Source organism: Sinocyclocheilus anshuiensis, unplaced genomic scaffold (assembly GCF_001515605.1).
Source record: "Sinocyclocheilus anshuiensis isolate Anshui unplaced genomic scaffold, SAMN03320099.WGS_v1.1 scaffold2737, whole genome shotgun sequence".
Taxonomy (NCBI): domain Eukaryota; kingdom Metazoa; phylum Chordata; class Actinopteri; order Cypriniformes; family Cyprinidae; genus Sinocyclocheilus; species Sinocyclocheilus anshuiensis.
The window spans coordinates 88484-101633 of NW_015551029.1; the positions used below are offsets into that span (position 1 = coordinate 88484).

At 38.0% G+C, this 13150-nt stretch overlaps 1 protein-coding gene, 1 long non-coding RNA gene and 1 pseudogene across 2 annotated transcripts in view; 1 reads left to right on the forward strand and 2 right to left on the reverse strand.

Moving 5' to 3' along the window:
- Positions 1 to 3745, forward strand: part of LOC107661153 (guanine nucleotide-binding protein subunit beta-4-like) — a 12614-nt pseudogene extending 8869 nt beyond the window's left edge.
- LOC107661154 (uncharacterized) overlaps positions 1 to 5685 on the reverse strand; it is a 16415-nt gene extending 10730 nt beyond the window's left edge. Inside the window, exon 1 of the long non-coding RNA XR_001631082.1 lies at positions 4923 to 5685. This is a non-coding gene — a long non-coding RNA (uncharacterized LOC107661154). The remainder of the gene's footprint in view (positions 1 to 4922) is intronic.
- Positions 5686 to 6760: 1075 nt separating this feature from the next.
- LOC107661155 (mitofusin-1-like) overlaps positions 6761 to 13150 on the reverse strand; it is a 29867-nt gene continuing 23477 nt past the window's right edge. The window contains exons 13-18 of the mRNA XM_016450620.1: positions 12763 to 12865; positions 12272 to 12498; positions 10190 to 10363; positions 8694 to 8890; positions 8329 to 8463; positions 6761 to 7412 (exon numbers count right to left, since the gene is read on the reverse strand). Of these exons, the coding sequence (XP_016306106.1) occupies positions 7343 to 7412; positions 8329 to 8463; positions 8694 to 8890; positions 10190 to 10363; positions 12272 to 12498; positions 12763 to 12865 (906 nt within the window). The 3' untranslated portion in view covers positions 6761 to 7342. The remainder of the gene's footprint in view (positions 7413 to 8328; positions 8464 to 8693; positions 8891 to 10189; positions 10364 to 12271; positions 12499 to 12762; positions 12866 to 13150) is intronic.

Below are 13150 nucleotides of genomic sequence, written 5' to 3' on the forward strand. Positions count from 1 at the left end.
TGTGATTGGTTAGCTGGGCCAGTGTGTGTTGTGATTGGCAGCACTCGGCGCCTGGTCAGGAAATGTCATGCCTCTTACCATAGCCGCCTGCGAGCTTCGGTGTAAATATTGGTCAAAATCAAATCAATTTGAGCATGATTTAAACCCGGATGATTGTAACCACTCTAAGTTCGTCTGCCTTGGGAAACGCCACCTGCAGGCTGTTTGACCTGCGCGCGGATCAGGAGCTCATGATGTATTCTCACGACAACATCATCTGCGGCATCACCTCCGTGGCCTTCTCCAAGAGTGGACGCCTCCTGCTGGCCGGATACGACGACTTCAATTGCAATGTTTGGGACACTTTAAAAGGCGAACGTGCAGGTAAGAGCAAAACATTTTTTCACTACCCTTAAAAATGTAAGTGTGAAAATGCTGTAAATGTAAATGTGACCCTGGAGCACAAAAGCAGTCTTAAGTCGCTGGGGTATATTTGTAGCAATAGCTCCTAACAAACCATACATCAATGGAAAGATTATTTATTCAGCTTTCAGATGATATATATAAATCTCAATTTCGTAAAATTGACCCTTATGACTGGTTTTGTGGTCCAGGGTCACAAAAGTGTTTTACACGTATAAAAATGTGTTTTATAGTGGGAGGGTTTCTGCATATTTTATTTATAATTTACTTTTATTATTAACTTTTGTTGTTTGCTTTATTGTACTTTTATTTTATTTTTATTATTGTTATTATATTTTATTTTAGACTTTTGCTTTTATTTTATTTATAATTTGATTTATCTTATTACTTTTATGATTTTAAAATTTTATTTTTATTAATTTATTTTTATGTTTATTTATATTTTTATATTTGATATTTTTTGTTTTATTTATTTATTTTTTTAGTTTATTTATTTGATTAATTTTAGGGATGCACGATATTATTGGAACGTTATCGCAATCGGCCGATAAAGGCTTAAAATGTAAACATCAGCATCGGCTGCATATGAAAAATTTTGCCGATATGCCTTGCCGATAAGACACATAGCCCACATGAGCTCAGGGTGTGCTAGCAATAAGATCACGTCAGCAGTGTGTTCATTTCTGAAGCAAACTTTTGCCTGATGATTAGATGATGATGATTCAATTCACTGCTTTGGATCGCCTCGTTTAATTTGAGAAGGTACGTAGTAGCGCGTGCAGCAACAGCCTCCCCCGGGTCCTAATGCCTGCACGTAAGGCCTTTTATTTATTTAGGCCTTTTTATTTATTTGTTTATTTATGTAATAAAATGAAAGTAAAATGCATAACATTAAGATACTTCTGTTTCTGAATAAATAAAGCATTACCGATGTCATAAAATCACACGTCTGTTTTGATTTAAAGGTCAGAAGCTATAGCTTACAATAAAAATCACAAACATGACACTTGTAAATTAAATTTAATATATACAGATTTATTCATATGTATTTTTTTCAAATGGATTTCCTTAAATACAAGGAGCTCTAAAAGATTTGTTAGAATGTTTACAGCTCTTTTGCTTTTAGATCATCTGTTAATGTTAAATCCACAAATAACATGTTAAAGTTTCAACTGCATCTCTGAAAAAAAAAAAGAAAAGAAAAAAACGGGGAGATTGATTTTATTATAGTTATATTAATTATAACAAATAAGTTTTTGCTCAAATAACCAAAGTTAAAAATAATTTGTATATAATCTCTAAGAAGACTTAGTGTTGTTTCAAAACAAAAGGAAATATATATCGGTATCGGCACCGACTATCAGCCAAAAATGATTTGAAAATATTTGCATATCGGATATCGGCAAAAATCTAATATCGTGCATCCCTAATTAATTTGTATGTTTGATCGTTTTTTTTTTTGTCTTTTTTTATTATTTTATTATTTGTATTTGCTTGCATATTTATTTTATTTATTGTTATTATTTTTTACCTTTTTTTGCTTTGCATTATGATAACCTGCATCTCTCGCTCTCTCTCGCTCTCTCTCGCTCTCTCTCGCTCTCTCTCGCTCTCTCTCGCTCTCTCTCGCTCTCTCTCGCTCTCTCTCGCTCTCTCTCGCTCTCTCTCGCTCTCTCTCGCTCTCTCTCGCTCTCTCTCGCTCTCTCTCGCTCTCTCTCGCTCTCTCTCGCTCTCTCTCGCTCTCTCTCGCTCTCTCTCGCTCTCTCTCGCTCTCTCTCGCTCTCTCTCGCTCTCTCTCGCTCTCTCTCGCTCTCTCTCGCTCTCTCTCGCTCTCTCTCGCTCTCTCTCGCTCTCTCTCGCTCTCTCTCGCTCTCTCTCGCTCTCTCTCGCTCTCTCTCGCTCTCTCTCGCTCTCTCTCGCTCTCTCTCGCTCTCTCTCGCTCTCTCTCGCTCTCTCTCGCTCTCTCTCGCTCTCTCTCGCTCTCTCTCGCTCTCTCTCGCTCTCTCTCGCTCTCTCTCGCTCTCTCTCGCTCTCTCTCGCTCTCTCTCGCTCTCTCTCGCTCTCTCTCGCTCTCTCTCGCTCTCTCTCGCTCTCTCTCGCTCTCTCTCGCTCTCTCTCGCTCTCTCTCGCTCTCTCTCGCTCTCTCTCGCTCTCTCTCGCTCTCTCTCGCTCTCTCTCGCTCTCTCTCGCTCTCTCTCGCTCTCTCTCGCTCTCTCTCGCTCTCTCTCGCTCTCTCTCGCTCTCTCTCGCTCTCTCTCGCTCTCTCTCGCTCTCTCTCGCTCTCTCTCGCTCTCTCTCGCTCTCTCTCGCTCTCTCTCGCTCTCTCTCGCTCTCTCTCGCTCTCTCTCGCTCTCTCTCGCTCTCTCTCGCTCTCTCTCGCTCTCTCTCGCTCTCTCTCGCTCTCTCTCGCTCTCTCTCGCTCTCTCTCGCTCTCTCTCGCTCTCTCTCGCTCTCTCTCGCTCTCTCTCGCTCTCTCTCGCTCTCTCTCGCTCTCTCTCGCTCTCTCTCGCTCTCTCTCGCTCTCTCTCGCTCTCTCTCGCTCTCTCTCGCTCTCTCTCGCTCTCTCTCGCTCTCTCTCGCTCTCTCTCGCTCTCTCTCGCTCTCTCTCGCTCTCTCTCGCTCTCTCTCGCTCTCTCTCGCTCTCTCTCGCTCTCTCTCGCTCTCTCTCGCTCTCTCTCGCTCTCTCTCGCTCTCTCTCGCTCTCTCTCGCTCTCTCTCGCTCTCTCTCGCTCTCTCTCGCTCTCTCTCGCTCTCTCTCGCTCTCTCTCGCTCTCTCTCGCTCTCTCTCGCTCTCTCTCGCTCTCTCTCGCTCTCTCTCGCTCTCTCTCGCTCTCTCTCGCTCTCTCTCGCTCTCTCTCGCTCTCTCTCGCTCTCTCTCGCTCACTCGCTCTCGCTCTCTCGCTCTCTCTCTCGCTCTCTCTCTCTCGCTCGCTCGCGCTCTCTCGCGCTCTCTCTCTCTCTCTCTCTCGCTCTCCCGCTCGCTCGCTCTCTCTCTCCAGGTGTCTTGGCTGGTCATGACAACAGAGTGAGTTGTTTAGGAGTACCTGATGATGGGATGGCTGTGGCCACGGGATCATGGGACAGTTTCCTTCGGATCTGGAACTGAGAGCGGTATTAAAATCTCCTGTTTCCTTCGGTCCCTTTCTACGTCTTTCCACAGCAGCTCCTCTGTATTCCAGTTATTACACATGATGTTCAGTAAGTAGATGAATCCCGTGGAGAAGCCAATCATCATTGCCGGCCACAGGAATTATAGGAAGAGATTATTAAAGTGTCATTGTGTAATATGTAAATATTCATGTATATGAATATAGATATGGTATATATGTACAGCATTATGTGTATGTATATACCATATAGTATATACATACATAGTGTTCATGTATATATTTTTCTAGTTGATCATTGGCGCATGACATTTTTATTAATCTTTCACTTTTTTTGTAATTTTTTTTTTTTTTGTACATAGAAAGCAACGCTAAACTAGATGGAACATTGCAAACAGTCTGTATTACAAAAAGTTTGTGAAGTTTTTGTGCATTGGAAAACAAAAGCGTAAAACACATGGATTTTTTTTTTATGCAGATGAAAACCTTTTGGGTTTTTTTTACATGCCACTAAATCAATCATCATTTATTGGTGCTTGAGTGTGTTTGAAAAGAAGGCACTGAATTTTCTCGCAGCCTTGAGATCGAATGTTTAATTCGAAGCATTTTGACGCCTTGTTTCTAGGAGTTTTGCTTTTGACTGATAACAAAATTCTTAATCGATCTGCCCTTGAACTTCAACCTTAAATACTAGCGATCACAATATAACTAATCCTAGTGTATAAATTCCTATTCTTGGTGCTTACAAAGAAATCTGTGCTTCGAATGAATTCACAATGCTCGCTTTTTCGATTTTAAAATTTGAAATGGCCACAAACCCTCTTAAATTTAAATGTTGCAGTGTTACAAAGATGGAACGTCTTGAAAACAGTATAAATATTTTTATTGGTGTTAACTTAGTCTCAGCATTCAAATGAATTTTTTTTTTTGTTTTTTTGGCGACCTCTCAATTTCAGCATGTAAATGTGTGCATACAGGTGGAAATGAAGAACACTACCTGGTCAGGATAGTTAAACTGCTGACAAGTCACTATGTTAGGCTTCATTTTTCTATGGATCAGAAAACATAGACTAGAGGGATGAAGCGGTTTACTCACTTTTGCCATATTTAAGTGCCATCGGTTCTGACAGTATGCCTGTGTTTGTTGCGGTTGCCAGATTGATGCTGGTTTGAGATGCGTGTCAGTAACCAGCTTAACAAGCCTCATTAAAACGGTGATATTTGTGCCATTGTTAACGCTTTTAACACGTCGTGTAACTGTGAAAAGCATTTAAAATCTTTCTTTTACTTTACCTTTTTATATAAAAGGGAATCGGAATGCAGCTTTGAGGTATTCAAATATGTATTTTTTTTCTGTAAGAAGGCCTTTTTCAGTATGAAGATGCTTATTAGCGTAAATAAAAACCCTTTCACTTGCTGAATTTTATGATGATTAACTGTGAAAAGGGATGTCTTTGGTAATAATGTCTCATTTAGAAGTCACTTTGAATTCAATTTAAACAGGAATTATGCTGGTATTATAAGTATTGGTTAGATTTAAGTCAGATTTCTGTTGTCGGTACTGTAGAGGTTGCAAGATTGCCAATCAGTGATTCTTTTTGTGGTTGTTTTATTATGATCATGTTGAAGATTTGAGTGGTTGGTTCTGGATCAGCTGAAATCGGCAGTTTTAACATATAGCTGCCGTAAGAGTGGCTGAAATGCTGATGTAGTCTTCCAGAGCTTTAATGAAAACCATGGATGACTTTTCCAAATGCGTTTAGGTTTTTTTTCCCAATTATTTCCAAACCACTCAAACTTGGCAACAAAAGAACATTTTTAGTATTACAGTACATGTTAGAACCCCAATGTTTTAAGTATTCATAAGATACTTTTGGCTCGATTTGTAAGCTTCATAATCTTTTTTTTCCTCTTCTTTCTTTGAGCCAATAAAACCAGGAGTGTGGTACCTTGTGTACTTTCACAGTGCCATATTTTCAAATAATCATTTAATAACATTTCGTTTCTCAACTTTTTCGTATTTGTAAAGTAACCTGGTGATAATGCTGCCATACACTGATATTGTAACCAATAAAAAGACTTTTAACCACATCTTAATGTGTTCGGATTGATTTGTCTCTTAAACTTGTGTAATTATATTTGAATATGGATTTTAGGGCTGTATATCTTGGGAAAGTTATATTACATGCGTAATTACAGAGCGTCACTTATATTCGAAGATCGTCCTGTTTTTCTTTAATCTTGCTTGTAAAGAACCTGCAGCTTAATATTATGTTGCCATTATTATATGGTAATTTTAATGTCTATGTCAAAAATCACTGATATAATTGTTGCGAGAACTTACCTCAGAAATTCACGCCACTTCGTCTCAGAATCCTGGCGCGCGCTCTGGATTAAAAAACCCGCGAATGTCCGAGCGAACCACTGCTAAGTCCGCGGTTTTCCCGCGGAATTGGGCTACTTTAAAGGGGTCATATGATGCTATTTCAATTTTTCCTTTCTCTTTGGAGTGTTACAAGCTCTTGGTGCATAAAGAAGATCTGTAAAGTTGCAAAGACTAAAGTCTCAAATCCAAAGAGATATTCTTTATAAAAGTTAAGAGTTAACCACGCCTACCTAAAACGGCTCGTTCTAACACGCCCCCACATATCTACGTCACTATGTGGGAAGATTTGCATAACGCCGTCCAAATGTATGACCCCTTTAACACTGTTGCTGCAGGTTGTTTTTCTTGTCCGCGGGTTTAAGCGACCCCAATCACGTGATATTTAGCCCCTAAAATGCTAATTTTACCAGTGGATCCCTGCCAAAAACCGTGTATTTGACCCCCCAGAACGCGATTTTTACCTGGGGACCCGCCCTCGAAAGCCATTGGGCCAGTTTTGAGTAGCAATTGGGCGGGTTTTGTTATGAACACCTGGCAACCATGGAGCAAAGGTCAACTGACAAGAGTTTTGACACATGGTTTATACATACTGTAAGATTGCCCTGAATAAAATTATATTTGAAAATAAAACCAAAGACGACTTGTTTTGACAGCCGCCCTAAACGAAAAGCCTTCAAACTTGTGAAAGTGACACATTTGGATTCGGAAGGTGAGCAGTTTTTTGCAACGCTGTCAATAACCTTGATGTCCATCTGTAAAAGTTCTTTACTGGGATTAATAGTGTAATATCCAAACATAAGAAAATGTAGAGTTTCTTTAACACAGTAATACAACAATTTAGTAATGTTTTATAATATTTTTTTTATTACACAGGAGAAACTTATTTTCAGGATATTACATTTACATACGTTTAGAAATAAAATAGAATTTTAACACTGGGTTATACTGATTCAATCTGCAACCAAGGAACGTATAGAAAATAGGCTTTGTGATCAAAAGGCAAATCTACAAAATCTGAATTCCCTGTTTGATGACATGAACTGTTTCTGAATAAAAAGGCTCTGTCAAAAAGGCTGAGTATAAGTATGAAATTTTTTTTGACTCCATTAGGCTGAGCCTGAACAGCAAAACTGACTCCATTTTCAAATTCCAGCTTTTTACCCTCATGTTTTGCTTAATAGGGCAGCTTCACAGTTCACAAAATAGTGTTTTTAAGTCCCGTTCCAGTGAAACTGAATCTCTGTACAGAAAAACCTCAACCAAAACAGCACTGAAACCACCTTTACTTCAAGAATACACATTTTAGTGTTAACTACAAGTACGATTTTTTCCCCTTGCATTCCTTGCAACATCTGGTGGGTTGAGAATTCCCGAAACAGCAGGGCGTAACAGTATTCAGGAGTTACATCACTCTCTGGAAGGAGCCAGTGTATCCATGTGAACAGAATCAGGGTTGAGGACGAAGATAATGGGAGCTGAAATCCTCTAACTGCTTTTCTAGGGCCGTGGCTTTATGTCTAGGAAAGAAAATGTGTCCATTATTACAAATGCCTCAAAATGATCGATAGAAGAGATGTGGAAAATCTCACATTTTTAAAGTGCAACTCAAAGCTTGACAGAAATACAGAAGTCTCAAGATGCATTTGTTAACTGGATATGGAGTCTAAATCAATGGCTCAAACACCAATGTTGGGAAGGTTACTTTGGAAATGTAATAGGTTACCGATTACAAATTACCATATTTAAAATTTCAATTACTTTATTAATATAACTGATTACATTCGATTAGTTTTCTAAATTTGTAACAAATGTTTTCAAAAGTTAATCATTTCCAAACATGTAAAGCAGGCAGGGTTATCTTTACAGTAGAACTCAACACTGATTACTGTCAGACTTTCAGAATCCTTCTTCACTTGAATTAAGATTATCATAATTTAATTTTAAAGCACAGCCACCACAGAATCAGACTTTAGCAGCTATGTTTACTTCGAGATCATTCTGTGGTTAAATACAGATTTAAAATCATAAGATATAGATTAATAGCAATGATACTGTTTTTTAAATCAATAAAAAAAATAAAGCATATACACTGATCTAAATAAATGTTTACTATTATAGATCAGTGAGCATGCACATAAACCCAAATATAGGAAATAAAACGGTTATGGAATAAGCACGTGTCCTAAACTCCTGAAACATTGCTGTCTCATATTTTAGAGCAATCAGTGCAATTTATGAAAGAAATCAATCAAATCTGTATATGTGTGAAAATATTCAGATGTAACCCCCTTTGTATTCTTTAACATTTTCATAAGTAACTGTAATTTAATTACACATTTTTTCTCAGTAACTATAACTAATTCCAGTTACATTTATTTAGTAATTAAATAACGTAATTCCGTTACATGTAACTAGTTACTTCCCAACACTGACCTGAGCGCTTTGGATCGCTTATGCACACTTTCCAGCTTCTGGATCTTGTCAGTGAGGCGTTGGATGTCATTCTCCAGGTCCTTCTGGGTGATGTCGACTTGCTGGCAGAGTCGAGCGAATGTGCTGGCGATTTCTCTGTATCAGACACACAAGAACACTTTAACATTATTTTCTACTTGCATGCAGAGACTTGCACTTGAGCTGCAGTGTATAGAGTCAATAGCAGTGTATTCATCTCAAAACGACTGTATAGTCCACATAGAGCATAAACATATTCATATTGGTGTTTCTGCATCCAAATATGGACAACAACTTCATCATGGACCAAACCCTGATGTCAAATGGACTCTGATGTAAACACTTACTGCTGCACTTGGTGGCTGCAGTTTGAGCTGGTGAAACTGATGATCATTTGAAGTTTCTCTGTGGCGTAATCCACAAACTGTTTCTTCAGGGCTCTTTCCTTGGCTTTGGTGGTCCAGGTGAGTTTTTCATACAGGTACAGCATGCCGTACAGACTCGTGGAGAGAGCGATCAGACGCCAGCCAACTGTTCGCCACACCTAACAGAAGATATAGAGATGAACTTCAATAACAATGCATTAATTTACACTCGTGGGAAGTTAAGGTCACATTTACCGTCATTCGGGGAGTTTTGTGGGTGGATTGGAATTGGGAATTTCGCACGAGGGCAAAAGATTTCCCCACACAGGTTTCGCAAATTCACAGCTGGGTCATTCTGTGTCAAATCAACCAAATTTCAGAAACCTACCTGGCTAAAAAAATGTAATCTTTTTTTCTGAAGAAAGACATAAAAAGCCAAAATATTCAAGGCCATGGATGAATATTTACGGAGTAATCCACTATTTTGTAGAGGAGGTCAAAATGAGATTTGGAGCCAAATTACAGCAGGTGGAAAATAACTTTAGAAAGATGGCAGCATCATTATTTTGTTTTTACACAGAGATTGGTAGCTCTATTCGTAAAATCCGTTGACTTTAGCAATCTTTGTTGTATTACAGTGGTGTGAAAAAGTGTTGGCCCCCTTCCTGATTTCTTATTTTTTTGCATGTTTGTCACACTTTAATGTTTCAGATCATCAAACTCCAACACTTTTTCACACCACTGTATATGCCGATGGTGACCATTCAAAACTGGGAAAACGCACTTTTTGTTTTCTTTTCTCCAAAGTTTGCATGGCTGTAACTCAAGAAGTATTAAATATACCTTAATATCCTTTTAGATTTTGGTTCAACAAATTTTAATTTTTAAGATTCTATATGGTTCAATTGAGTTACAGGCATGCAAACTTTGGGGGAAAAATGTGAGAAGTACTTTTTCCCATTTTTGAGCTGTCACCATTGACATGTAATGCAACAAAGATTGCTACAGTCAACAGATTTTACTAATACAGCTACCAATCTCTGTGTAAAAATAACAATGATGCTGCCATCTTTCTACAGTCATTTTGCTCCAAATTTCAGGCAAAAATATTAATTTTGTCTCCCCCCTCTATTTTGGCTTTCTTCATCATTTATGTATTTCTTTCACCCATCTGCTTGGTTTGAAGCGACTTCATATATTGCTAGACTATTCGCAATAGACAATGGACAATTTTGCCCACAAAATTGTGCTAATGTGACCACACCTTCACACAAGGAATGGTCACTCACATGATTTCATAAGTATTTCTTAATTTAGGAATCAAGCTCATTGCAGCTTATTCTGGCCAGGAACCGCCCAATTAGACAGGAAGTGGACATCTGACTGTCACCTATTATAATATAATAATATAAAATAATATAATATAAATAATATAAAATAAAAGTTATTCTAAAGCATTAACGAGCAATAATTCTCACCACTCCTCCAACGATGATCATGCTCATAGACGTGCGGGAAGTGACCGAGGCCAGGTTGCTCACCATGGACATCATGAGTTCTTCCTGCGTCAGTGATTGCTGATTCTGACCTTGAGCTCTGGGGACCGGAGACTGAACCACTGCTGGGGCCGAAGGGGTGGTTGGCACCGTCAGCTGAGTAAAAAACAACAATAAACGCAATAGACCATTAAAAAAATTCCATATGAAAAATTATGCCGATATGCCTTGCCGATAAGAGGATTAACTCATATGTGCAAGCGATTAAATCATGTCAGCAGTGTGGTCATTCTTGAAGTGAACTTTTGCAGATAATGGCTTAAAATGTAAATATCGGCATCAGCCCAATATGAAAAATGATGCCGATATGCCTTGCCGATAAGAGGATTAACTCATGTTTGCAAGTGATTAAATCACGTCAGCAGTGTGGTCATTCTTGAAGTGAACTTTTGCAGATAATGGCTTAAAATGTAAATATCGGCATCAGCCCAATATGAAAAATTATGCCGATATGCCTTGCCGATAAGAGGATTAACTCATATGTGCAAGTGATTAAATCACGTCAGCAGTGTGGTCATTCTTGAAGTGAACTTTTGCCAATAATGGCTTAAAATGTCAATATCGGCATCGGCCCGATATAAAAAATTATGCCGATAAGTGGATTAACTCACATGTGCTCAGGGTGTGCAAGCGATTAAATCACGCCAGCAGTGTGGTCATTCTTGAAGCAAACTTTTGCCTGAATGATGATTAGATTCACTATTTTGGATCACTGCATTTAATTTGAGAATGCTTGCACAGAACGACGCCTCCGGAGTGCGAGAGTCAACAGTCACCCGGGTCCTAATGCCCGTCCGGTAAGGCGTTTTATTTACTGAGGGGGTGCTGTTGGCCTACTTGTAATAAAAGTTAAAGTAAAATACACAAATAACATTTAGATTGTGTCTCTGATTAAATAAAGCAGTAATTGATGTCATAAAATCAAGAGTATGTTTTGATTTAAAGGTCAGAAGCTATAGCTTACATGAATAAAAAATTTTAAAAAAATCACAAACATGACACATGTAAATTAAATAATTTTATATATGTGACCCTGGAGCACAAAAGCAGTCACAAGCAGCACAGGTATATTTGTAGCAATAGCCAAAAATACATTGTATGGGTCAAAATGATAGATTTTTCTTTTATGCCAAAAATCATTAGGATATTAAGTAAAGAGCATGTTCCATGAACATATTTTGTAAACTTCCTACCGTAAATATATTAAAACTTAATTTTTGATTAGTAATATGCATTGCTAAGAACTTCATTTGGACAACTTTAAAGATGATTTTCTCAATATTTTAGATTTTTTTTTTGCACCCTCAGATTCCAGATTTTCAAATAGTTGTATCTCGGCCAAATATTGTCCTATCCTAACAATTATTATTTATTGATTTATTCAGCTTTCAGATGATGTATAAATCTCAATTTCGAAAAATTGACACTTAAGACTGGTTTTGTGCTCCAGGGTCACATATACAGATTTATTCATTAATGTGTGATATGTTTGTTTTTTGAAACAATTTATGAGCTCTAAAAGATTTTCAGAATTCAGAACTCTTTTGCCTTAGACCATGTACAAATGTTAAATCTTAAAAGAATATTTTAAGGCTACCACAGCATCTTTCTGAAAAAAATAAAAATAAAATGCAGCGATTTATATTTTTATATATATATAGTTGATTTATAATTATTTTCAAAGCTTTCAATGTACTGTCATTATAAAAAACTCATTATTGTTTATTTAATTCTAACAAATAAGTTTTTGTTAAAAACTAACCAAAATTTAAAATTATTTGTTTATAATTTCCTCACAGGAGAGACTTGGTGTTGTTTCCAAACAAAAGAAAATATATATCGGTATCCGCCAAAAATGAGTTGAAACATATCGGCATATCGGATATCGGCAAAAATCCAATATCATGCATCCCTAATTCAGACCAAAACATGGAGGCTGAAGGTCAAGTCCACACAAGCATCTCCATGCATCTCAGTGCAAACGCAGATTTCTGATTTATGTACCGGTAGGGTCTGATCCACCAGCATCATGGCACGTTTGGCGTTGACGGGACCTAGGAAACGGTGGACCAGCGCGCTCCAGCCAAAAGAGAACTGGAACTCGATGTTCTCCTGGAAGTCTGAGCAAAGGGTGGCACAGTTGATGTCGTAGCTGAGCTCAAACTTCCTGCTGGGAATGAGCATGTGCAGCTGGCTCTGGGCAGCAGAGGGCAGCAGAGGCTTCAGACACTCTGGAAGCACAATAAGCAGGTAGATTACTAAACACACATTTATCACTGCATAAACTGTCCATACAGCGTTTGGTTTTATGGTTTAGCGTCGCTACAGCAGATTGACACCAACGGAATAATAGCAATCAAGTACATACTAACCTTTGTAAAGAATTACATTAGCAACACTTCACCCACTATCAGAGATTGTCTATTAATAGGATTGTCACCCACTTGTGTTTAAATATCAAACGCAGGTCACTGTGTCTGTCTGTTCTCACATACCCATCATGTTTTGCTGAGACGACTGAACGGAGGCGTTTACTGCATCAGAACAGCGGAAGGCCAGATTCTTGCCCATGCCCTTCTCGATGTGGCTGAGAAGATCCTGCAGAAGACGAACAGATCAGATCAGGTACTGAAGGAGACGATAATTTCTAAAGCTACAAAAATAAACTAAAATAATAAATAATATGAAAAAAAAAAACATTTCATACATATATATATATAAAAGACCAGGTACTGAATGAGATTTCTGAAGCAAAAAATAAATACATTATTAAAAAAATAAAAGATTTTTTTTAATAAATAAATAAAAATAATAATAATATATACATATGTTTACAAAGTATAACTAAAAAATATTTTAATAATATAAATTATCTAGTATATA